General features: G+C 33.4%; 1 protein-coding gene across 1 annotated transcript; it reads right to left on the bottom strand.

Moving 5' to 3' along the window:
- Positions 1-1,692: 1,692 nt before the first annotated feature.
- LOC117116614 (major facilitator superfamily domain-containing protein 4A-like) lies at positions 1,693-4,697 on the bottom strand. Its single transcript, XM_033260687.1, has 2 exons — positions 4,501-4,697; positions 1,693-1,962 (listed from the first exon to the last, which is right to left on the bottom strand). The coding sequence occupies exons 1-2, from the start codon at positions 4,657-4,659 to the stop codon at positions 1,693-1,695; spliced, it is 429 nt and encodes a 142-aa protein (XP_033116578.1). The 5' UTR covers positions 4,660-4,697.
- Between the last annotated feature and the right edge of the window lie 7,082 nt (positions 4,698-11,779).

Here is an 11,779-nt window from a genome sequence, read left to right as displayed (position 1 = left end):
TGATTGTTTTAAAAAAGATCCTTTCATTTGTTTGCTTATCATTTATTTTTTTGTTCCCTATGTTGTTGTTAAGCGCCTCGGCGTTATGACAATGTGAGGAGTCTGCATTATACTATCTTACCTTGGAGATTAATATAAAAACTAAATAATATTTACCGTATTATTAGAGAATGTTGAGCTTTTCACAGCAGTCTAGGTCGACTTCATCATGGTTATAAAATGGTTGCTTACTTCTTATTGGAAAACCCAATAGAGAATTCAATGTGTTTACATTTTATGCTAAACATTGAAGATAGTTGAAATAATGTGCTAATTAAAAACACTCAAGGAAAGATGAATGATTACAAAATTATGATGAGACATTTTTACAATTAGTGCAAGTTGCAACATTGAGCACTTTAGACTAGAGTGGTAGTGCATTATTGAAATACAAGCCTCCTTCTTCATTGTCTTTTATGTGAAAGTGCACTGTGGTCATTAAACATATAGTTCACTAGTCTATTTCTGTAGCACTAACCTGCTAATCACTCATTATTCTACCACAGAACCTTAGATGCTACACACTTTTGTATGCCTCATTTAAAGTTTTAGTTTGGCTTAGATCCATCAACACTCAATTGAAAGAATCAATTCACTCACAATTCTGATTTCAAATGTGATATTGATGGGAATCACCAACAGAAATGTGTTACAGTACGTTGATTGATGAAAACAGAAGTGGGAATTGAAGCGAGTCTAGCATCAAGAGGTAGTAAAATCAATATTCAGCAAGTGTAACCAAATCAATAAGAGAATTTATTAATAAAGGAAACATAATAGATTAATACCTCCTTGCTACAATTAGCCATCTAATATCTGATTTCAGGCACTTAATTGATATAATATGAGAGGCAGGTAGCAATATTTGCTGAGATAAACATGACTAATGAAGTTTAGAAGAAAAAAATAATATATAATTACACTGAGTACATAATCTCGGCATTAGATTTATTTATTTATTAGTAGTCCATGATCTATATTACATTTTCATGAGACAGAACTAAACAGAAGAAAAAATATACATTAATGATAATTACATGATGATGACCACTGTTACAAGGGCTACAGTAGTAATCCCCGTCATAAAAAATAAAAAAAATAAATTATTGTTTTTCTTGATTAAAATTATATTACTTTCATGAATGATCCTCTTAACCTCTTAACCAAAGAACCAAAAAACAGCAGTTAATGTCACATAGGCTAGTATTTGTGTCTTTTAGACTATCCCCACTCACCCCAGCATTTATCCTTGCCACCACAAAGTCCCCACTGAAATAATTCTTTCATAGGATATCACAAACTAAAGAAAACCAACCAACATTTGTGACTTCTGTTGAAATTAAACATCCAAAGCTTTTGGTTGTTGATTGGCTGATGTAACATACAAATATTAACAAACTTCAATCAATTATTACTCATAATTGAGAAAGAAATACTCAACAACGGAGTAGGCCAATTTACAATCAATAAATATTATATTACAAGAATTACTTTAATTATATAAAGTCCAGTAAATTTATCAATGATTCTCTGTAAAATCATTATTCGTAAAATTGGTCTTAGTAAAATGGCCCATCGAGAAAGATGCAAGAAAGTAAAATGGTAAAAAACACCTCTCCCATCCAACCAATATTAAAAATATAATAACCATAATTACTGTACCTGAATAACAGCCATGATCCAGAATGCATATCGCACATGTGTTTTATGCTGTGCCTCTTCTAACGTTGCTATCGTGGTGTTTGGCGCTTCCGTCACCCCATATGCCTCTGTAACCAATATTTCCTCTGCTTGCCTTACTGTTCTGTCAGAAGCATTTTTTGTCTCGTTTTCGATGAACGCTGTACAATCTTCATTTAGTAGAAAAGGCTCAGCAACTATTGGGCTGACAAATGCACCAAGACCGTAGCAGAAATGTAAGGCCTGCAAAAAAGGGTTTCTATCATTCAGATTTGCAATTGGTAGCTTTTTCACAGGATAATCAAAGTTCTTTATTCTTTATTGCCAATTTAAATTAATTTGTGAAAAATACTGTTGAGATGAATTTAGTCAAGTTTGGTGCATATAAGAATATAGTATAATAGTATATATAGTATATATATTTTATTTTGAATTTTTTTCAGGAAAAGTAGTTTTGTGATTGACTTAAATTATTACCTTCCTGCTCAAAATGTACATATTACTCATATTTTGCATTAATCCTAATAAAAGGTATCATAGCTAAGTTCAAATATGGACAAAGGCTATTATCACAAAAGTAAAGTCAAAACCAGAGTCAGAGCTCACAAGCTGGGGAGCCCTTCTTTCTTTCCTTCCAGTTAAAATGATGATGTCACAAGACAAGTCTCTGCAATTATGTGGATACATTGCTTGAGGTTGTATCTTGGATTTTGTCAGTTTTTTTAATTAAATTTTCAAGGTATTTCAGATTATATGACAGTATCTATATGAACTCATGAACTGTTATATTTATCATAATCAAAATGGTGCCAAAATCCCCATAATAAATTTGATATAGTAATGTTTTCCCTACTTAACCTGTTATCATACTGAATACTTCAAAATACTTGTGAAAAAAATCTTGTATGTGATTCAGGTAGGAGTTGAACCCATGACATTCATATGAGTAGCCTGGTGTCATAACCACTACACCACCACGCTTGTGCTTAGTGGCTAGTATAGTGTTGAATCTGATCCCAAAGTAATTGTTTGTGTCAGCAAATTTAACACCTCAGATAGAGCAAAACATCACTCCATGAAATATCCTGATGTGATGTTTCCTATCTTATGTTTACAGGGTGTACAAAAATAAAATACCTGTTGTCAGCAATCATGGTGACCAAAAGGCTGCAATGCAGCTGCTACAACACTAGTCACTTGATGGTGTCAGATACCTGTAAAGCAGGCTACTAGCATACCATATGATATTACAATTAAATGATCAGTTTTGAGTTCCTCTAACACTGTTAAAGCACTGTTCAATATTACCATTGGTCATTGGATCTTTGTCAAACAGGCAGTGAGCTATCGCCTCCACTTATTATGGAGTGTTCCACACGGCAAAGTAATGTATCAATGGAATTGAAGTATGCATTTGTGTTATGTGTCTTCTTTTGCCTGCAGATTAATTGGGCAAATGTTTTCATTACACAATGCAATCGTGAAACCGGGTTTTAAGTGTCAATACATAAAAAGCGTATTAAGAACAGGTCAAACTCAGCATGTTGATTTAATCCTATACTTGGCACAGATTGCGCCTTTGCTAAAGGCCTACCTGTAAGGCCTAGATATTTGTTCACCAAAATAATGCATTCTGTTTTCTTTCATTACTTAGCGACCAGACTGTGAATCTACAGAGATATTTATTTGTCTTAATAATAGAAGACATTTAATATTAAAATTTGTTTTGCTTACAGGAATTATGAAAAGGCTGATGAAAATTCATGATAATGCCACAAAATTATAATAGCTTCAACAAATTATAGCTAAAATAATACAATATATGCCTAGTTTGGTAGTTTAAGGTATAGTAGGCAAAATGGTAAATAACCCCTGATCCTCTTAGGGGTCATTCAAGTATTATGTAACACATTTTTTGGCAAATATTGACATCCCCCTCCCCATAATACTCTGTAACACTTTTCCAAACCCCCCTCTAAATGTTATGTAACTCTAGAACCACCAGCCCCCCCCCCTTCCGAACAATTTTAATAAAATCAGATGAACAACATTAAGTATCAGGATAAATGTCCTACACTACAAATTTGTAGGATGTTTTGTTATTTTTTGATATAGTAGATGTAAACTTCATTGTTTATTGATTTCACAAATTCAACACAACTGTGTTACATTACATTGTATTACACTGATGTAATATGTTTCAATGTTTAGATGTGATTTTAGTTCTATAAATTGTTTAAATTTAAATATAGTTCATGTAGAAATCAAACGGATATTCTGAATACTGTAGGACCTAAGGAGCCGCAGAATACACAGTGCATCACCTACCACGGTCAGTACAGCACACCATGAGATAATCCCCTTCTCTTTTCAAACAGTTCACTGAGTTTGTGCAGTCAGGTGCTATCATGCACACAGGACCAATGCCTTAATATTCCATCCAAAGTAGACAAGGTAATAGGACAAACTGTTTCTTACCCTAGGACACAAACAAGAATGGCAATGGCAGGTTTGAACTCTGACCCTCTTGCACAAAAGACCAACCCATTATCACTATAACAACTCACCCTTTAAAATCATTGGTCAGGTAATAGCTGGGGGGAAGTGTATGTTGTATCACAATGAATATTAGGTTTAGACTTTGTGAAGTATGATGTTAATGATCAAATGTGCACTGTGTATGACTGATACTGTCACAAAAGCCACATTCAAGGCTCCTTTCAAAAGAAATCCATCAAAATAAAAATAATACAATTTATATCCGTTAACTTTTTTCCTTACCTGTAGAAACGGAGAAACCAATTTTCCGTAGATTTTTAGAAGAGAGACATTGGCGACTGTATCAATGATACCCATGAATATGCCCATAATGGCGAGGACGACGGCTAGCATCCAGAGCTCATGGCAAAGTGGTATCAGAGCAATCGTGACACCAATCATAATCACCGATATGAACAACAAAGGATCTGGATTTAATCTGAAAATAATATAATAAAACAATTTTTAGGATTTTTACAGATTCTTTTTACATAAATAGCATGTCAATTCACCGCAGAAGTTAATGTGTATACTATTGTCATGCTGAAGCAGCATTGCGCTCTGCTCTGGATATTGCTGCTATACAAATGCATGTTGAATAATTGGATTGATTGGAACAATTTTTTTTATATTAAACAAACATTTAATAGATATTTGTTTTTAAATGTAGTTATCAATATACCGTAAGCTTTTCTACACTAATACCCCTTTCAGACAGACCTCCAAAACGGTATTAATACCGTATTACTCGAACGCCGGCGTTCTATGTGAAAGGGTAAATACGCCTAAACGCCGGCTTCAGTTAGACCTCCTCAGGACCTAGTCTTAATACCGCATTAATACCGTAGCGAGTTTTGCCCAACTCGATGTGAAAGGGTACAGGGTTCATCGCCGTCTTACGCAATGAGGCATATCAAATCAGACGGTCACACGAGCAGCCATCAACCGCTACTACAGCTAACAAAGCCGATGAAATCGCTAGCTGACGGTTCTTTTAGATGCGAAAATCGCCTGCACCTAACTGCTCGAAATTCAAGCCGGCCTCGCCTTAAACGCTTCCTAAATTCTTTCTTCCCTTGAACGAAACGCATTAGAAACCTTCTGTTTCTCAATTTATATGTATTGCAAACATAGCAAGCATTAAAAAACATTTGCAAAGCAGCAGTTTTATGACTTCTTCCCCGGCCATAGTAAACAAAAACTTGCGCCCTCTTTGTTAACAAGCACAAGCACCACAGACATCAAATACTCCTTTCCGCAAGAACCCTTTCAGACAGGATACGGTATTATTACCGTATTTTAACTAGCTGTGTGAAAGGGTCTGAGCCGGCAATAACGGCGACGTGATTAGGGTATTATTGCGGTATTTTCTGTCTGAAAGGGGCTTTAGAGATGTCACTTGAATATTGGTGATAACAAAATCAGTGCTAATTTATGAACCACAATATAGTTAATATCTGATCATACATTTTTCAGTATTTATCTTATAATTATTACACAGCTACAAAGAGAGTAAGCAATTCTAACATTTTTTTCTTTTGCCCGAGTTTTTCAGCTTTACAAAGCAGAATCTTAATTTTATTCACCAATAATTACAATAAAGTAATGATATTGAATTTAGGCTGTCAATTGTGCATAATTTGTTTTGAAGTTTCATAATTCTATTTATGTACCTCACAGCCTTGGAGTGAAAGATTATTATTATTATTATTCAAAGCTATATTGTACAAAGAACACCTAAAAACATAACAATTAACTGTGGTTTTCAAAGCTAAATGAACACAAAAAAATGAAAATAATTGCTATTCCAAGAACTAGCCGAAGGCAGACAATGTAATAACAATGAGAGATCGGTGCTTCTGTATAACATTTTTTATCTCTATGGTATACAGACCACTAACCGATATTATGAAGACAAAATGTTGGTGGGATTAAAATTATAAACCAACAAGCAAAGCTTCCAATAAAAGATGGGGATTAGACAATCTGTTTCTTTGCTCTATGACAATATTGACTGATAGTAGCTTATCAATAGATAGCGATCTCAATTTAATGCAAATAAAGCAAACAATCTTCATGGCTTAGTGGCTTTATGATTGGGTTCGTCATTAACAAGAAATATAGATAGATAATAGTCCTTTGGGACAGGCCTTTGAAAGCAACTCGAAAACATTATTTACTTTCATCATAATACCATCACTATATATCAATCCAATTACTAAGACACATACAGTATATAATATTTCAACAATACTTTATAATTGTATTTAAAGTCTTAATATCATAAGAATATGTAGTTCAAGTGAAGATGCTGTTATTAAAAGTAACATTAGTAATAATAATTTGGCTTTTATATCATTTCTTTTGTTTTTAAATACTACAGATTAATTTTGTGGTCATTACCTCCACCCCTCTGGAATTATATTCATATGAGAAAATTCAGAAAATAAAATAAATATTAAATATTTATACTTCACTTAGAAAAAAAATAAAAGAATAGTCAGTTTGTGGTTCAATACCGTGGATGAGAGCCACTGTACCCTACACAATGTACCAATTCATTTTATGGTTTCAAAGTATTCTCTTGTAAAAATAAGGAAGATTATTGTGTAATCGGAAGAAAGCCACCCCTGTTAAAAGCCACCCCTGTCAAAAGCCACCCAACAATGGACTATACTACTGTAAGGGAGGTGCACAAACAACCCCACCTTACAATAATAGTATAGTCCATTGTTGGGTGGCTTTTTGACAAGGGTAGCTTTTAACAGGGGTGGCTTATTTCCTACATTCGATTATTACATCTTAATAATTAACAATTTTAAATGAATGCAAAATTAAAAACTTTTAGAGTGTTGAATTTGATATTCCATAAGGTGACGAAAAGCTCTTTTCATTCCTTTACAAAGCACCATAACTGATATTAACCAGATTCTGGCGCTACAGCAATATTTCATTCATTTATTCATTCCTTCATTCAAATTACAAAATAATTTAATTACCGGTAATCATAGATAATAAAGTACTTGAATATTGCTGCTTTTTACTTGCATACTATTATTTAATGCAATCAATACAGTCTCAAACGAGTAAATACAAGATGGTCTCTATGATGGTGTTGATGTACAGTCAAAGCACCTTAATAAAATTTAAGTGTTTACTCCAGTGCATGATAAAATGTGATGGCTTAAAATCTTAATAATCTGTTTTTCCTTGAAAATTCTCTTAGGAAATGACTGCAAGTCCATTCATACATGGAAGCTCTTCACATTACAATACTTCATATAGTTTACATTAACACATGACCTTCCCACCAATTAAGCTGTTACCCAGCGCATTCTAGTTTATGATGCTAGTTTAACTAAACATTGCAGACCAAAAAGTGACATGAAAATTTATTAACTTACACAATGGAATAGTAAGAAAAACTCTTCTTTTTTACTTTGTGAGTTTGTGCAATTTAAAACTGCGGTTTAAGAACTGTAATTAAATATACAGTAGTAGTTAAGAATGATTATTACCTCCGCCAAAGAGTGTGTATATATATTATTAGCAAGATTGCAAAAAAAAAAACCCAACTAATGAATGAAAAAATTAGTAGGTAGCATTGGATAATTAAGCTAAATATATGATAAACAATATAAAACCTGATTGGATACAGAAACAAAGAAGTACATCTGTATCCAATCAGATTTATTGTTTATCTTATATTTACTAATACGGTGGCTAAAAATACTTATTTGATTCAACTAATGAATGAAAATAATAATAGAATTCATTCATTTATTAAACTATACACTCCAATGTTACTAAATCAAAGCCTTTCAACAATAACTGTTAGATAAAGTAATATCAAAAATATTTGATAACTGTATTCCAATTGTATAGAAAGATTCGGCGATGGGTGTCACATGACCTAACTTGGGTGTTAGATGTAAACTATCTATGGCGGCTGTCCCATTTTATTGCTGTAAAGATCATCATAATTGCTGAACGTTCTTTTAAACGTAATTTTAGTTTAATACTCTATTAAAGTCGATAGTTGATGTACCTAAATTCACCACACAAACTTTGTGTGACTTGTCGTCCAAGGAATATGAGATTTTTTTCGAAGGATCACATAAATTTCAAAGCATACAATGCAAGGAGAAAGCTAGAATAAGTAAATAAACACTATTTTGAACAATCCTTGCCATTTACTACTCACGTTAACAGTGAGTGGTTGTTTTCAAAACCAAAACATTACCTTTTCCAATACTTAACCAAACATCGCCAAATCCCTCTATTAATTCTAATTACAATAATATATAATTGAAATTAAAAACAAAATAATGAAGTAACCCTATGAGCTTATTTATAATGTTTTGTAGAGTAGAAGCACTTGAGAAGCATAATACTAACCTACAGTAAAATTCTACCTTGACTCATTAATTCTAAACAGAATGCATTATTCAAGCCTTGCAGTCACAAGTCTATTTTTTTAGTTGATGACTTAGTTTCTTAAGGCGATTAATTCTGCCTTTTGTGTATGTTCTATTACAAGTCCTAGAAGCAAATGATAACCATTACTATACAACTGGATCAATGCGCTTTTGAATTCTAAATGAAATCCCAATTCCAAGTTTTAGCATAAAACCTGAAAAACTCTAAAAATGTCGCACCTACATTTCTCATTTTCAATTCTTATATTTCTTCTCCTTTACTTAAAACCAGTTTTTATTTTTATATTTTTACATCCATCTTCTCATTTTACTTTCTTTACATTAATACTGTAATAAAATTACAACACAAATTTTTACATATGTATTCCCAAAGATATTAATAAGTTATTATTATTTTTATTGCCAAAATTATCATTTACAAGCAATGTAATTTACAAACAATATGCTAAAAATAATCTATAAAAACATACTGTAATCTGAAAGTGTTGCAAAACTTTAACAATTGATCACATTAATTATAATGTGATCCAAGATTTCTTGTCCGACCAAAATGTGATCCAAAAATTAAATTAAATCAGTTTGTTCAACTTGTCAATGGTAATTAATATGCAAAAATTGCTAAATTATATGTTGCGTAGAATGGCATCAATTTGACTGCTCTTAATGCGCACAAGCTGGAGAAGATCAAAGATCGGTTTAGAATCGCCACTGCAGCTCCAATATTTGCCACTTTATTTAATCAGTCGGATGACTTTAATACAGAGGTGCTCTCGAGGGACAGATGGATATTAAAATAGTAGGTTAATATGCAAGTTAATTTTCAGAAAGAATGGCATCACACTAGATTTAATCCTGAGGTAGATGCAACAATACCACAACTACAAGCATCGAGGTTGATATGTACACAGCATGTTTCTGTTACACTGTGTTTGTGAAAGAGCCAGCTATGACATAGTGATATAGGCGTCCTCTTTAAAAAAAATTAAGAAATTAAATTATTAATACAAAACTGACACTTAGCTAAGTGGCCATATTCTGATGGGAGTCTATTTTTGTTATCGCAACTAAACTTTAGAATGTTTGTGGCTTAGAAATAGATACTGAACATTAATTAATGTACATTAATTGATTCAGATACTGAAAGTGTACATTCATAACCACCTATCGTGATTTCAATCTACACAATCCCTGGGGATGCTTGAGTAATTTTATTTTTGTTTTTTCTTCAAACCAAATAATTTTGTGAACAATAATTAATGTCTCATTGTATTTATAAATTAGATACTCTACATGTCAACTTTAAAATTTATATTAAAATACAAACAGTAGGTATACTGTCATACAAAGACTCCTACTGCAGTGCAAACATCTGAAGTGTGTGTGAACAGAACTACTGTCATACAAACACTCCTACTGCAGTGCATACATCTGAAGTGTGTGTGAACAGCATTAATACACCACATGCTGAGAATAGGGTTTGCATCATCATTATGTACATCACAGTACTATATGCCACATGAAAAGAGAAGGGTTAGCATCACCGGAAGACACTGGTAGCACACTCCAAATGCTGTCTCTTATACACATCTGATGTGTATAAGAGACAGGAGCTTCAGGGCCCTAACAAGTTCAGTTGTTCAAGCAGTATCTAAAGAAATAAAGAAAGCAGTGGTCCTAGGATGAAAAAATCCACATCTGGGAGACCTGTTTAAATGAGCTTTCTTCATCTACCGTTGGCCTACTGCACCCATCCACACTGAAATCCAGCAGACAACTGATTACATTGGTAAATACATGCAAATATCATGAATTTTGGGGGGGAGATGTTACAGTATTTGCCCAGGAGATTCTTCTTGCTTGCATTAGTGTGGGAGGCCTTTCTGATTTCCAGGAGACTCTCGCAAATTGTGGAGACTTATGACCCCTCTGCAAAAACAAAATGAAACACACTAATCTTATCCCATTGGATTTTTATAACTTTGGGTAGTAAGTCTGCACATAAGTAGATAACACTGTCGTATTCAGGTTTGCAATTTGGGGGGTATGTGGGTGTGCAGATGTGGGCCAACTGGAGTAACTAGAATCCTTGGTAAGGTCAAGGGGCAAAGCCACTTTGATTGCAACTTCAGTTTTTCATATACTAATATGGCAACTGCAGTGCCCAAACACTGGCCTAAAGAAGCTGGTTAAAATGTAAAGATTCCTTTGTAATCTATGGTACAGAAAATAATCACAAGATTTTATATTCAATTCAAAGTTTTCAATTTGGGACGGGGGAAGGTTGGGCACTACACACGATATGGGCCTGGAGAATCCCTTAAGCTTCCTTACACCCACACTGGCACCACCACCAATTCCAATACAACACCACTGATCAAGTTAGTATTGATTAGTAGCTATTGAAATTACTGTAACAAAAAAAGAATGCAATGTTCTTCATGACAGCCTTGCTTAATTTTATTCATAGTCAGAGGCACAGGGAATTCAAAAGTGCAATATTGAATCTGAATTGCAATAGACAACGTCAACAATGCACTTTTCATGTCATTAAAGTTCAACTATAGCAGGGGTGGTGCCAGCGGAAGGCAAGGGGGGCCCCCCGTCAGGGAGAGCTGGCCCCTGTCTATGAGAAAAACCACAATTTGTCGAGGAGAAAATAATTATTTGTAAAGCGTCATATTTTTCGGGGGCTTCACCCCATGGAACACTTTCTAGAGATTTCGAGCGACGCCCAACCATGTCCACTTTTTTTGTCAGGGACATTGTTGGAATAACAATAACCAAAAATTCAGAAGAGTTAAAATTAAATTAATATTTGTATTCATATTGTGGCAAAATTATGATTTTTCATTTGAGTGATCAATATGAATTTGATGTTTAATCTTTTTGAAGACTTTCCATATTCTATATTTTAATTTCAGTATCATCAGTAAAAATTACTATCATGCTACTAGAATTCTGAACAGAAATTTTACTTTGAAAGGGAACAATTTTGAATCTACTATATCAAATTAACCCAGTAAATAATATTGTGTATTAGGAAAACATTAATGGCTTGATTTGTGACAATGACAACCTTTCTT

The sequence above is a fragment of the Anneissia japonica genome, unplaced genomic scaffold (assembly GCF_011630105.1).
Source record: "Anneissia japonica isolate Jap-2015-1 unplaced genomic scaffold, ASM1163010v1 scaffold2737_len523936_cov211, whole genome shotgun sequence".
In the NCBI taxonomy this organism is placed as follows: Eukaryota; Metazoa; Echinodermata; class Crinoidea; order Comatulida; family Comatulidae; genus Anneissia; species Anneissia japonica.
Note: the sequence above shows the minus strand (reverse complement) of the source record. Positions and strands in the feature narration are given on the sequence as shown.

What these genes read in the sequence shown, in the direction of transcription:
- LOC117116614 (XM_033260687.1), bottom strand. Translation starts at nt 4,659, where the DNA reads ATGATTGGTGTCACGATTGCTCTGATACCACTTTGCCATGAGCTCTGG. An exon ending in TGGTTTCTCCGTTTCTACAG is followed by an intron (nt 1,963 to 4,500) that starts GTAAGGAAAAAA and finishes CCTTTTTTGCAG; the next exon opens with GCCTTACATTTCTGCTACGG.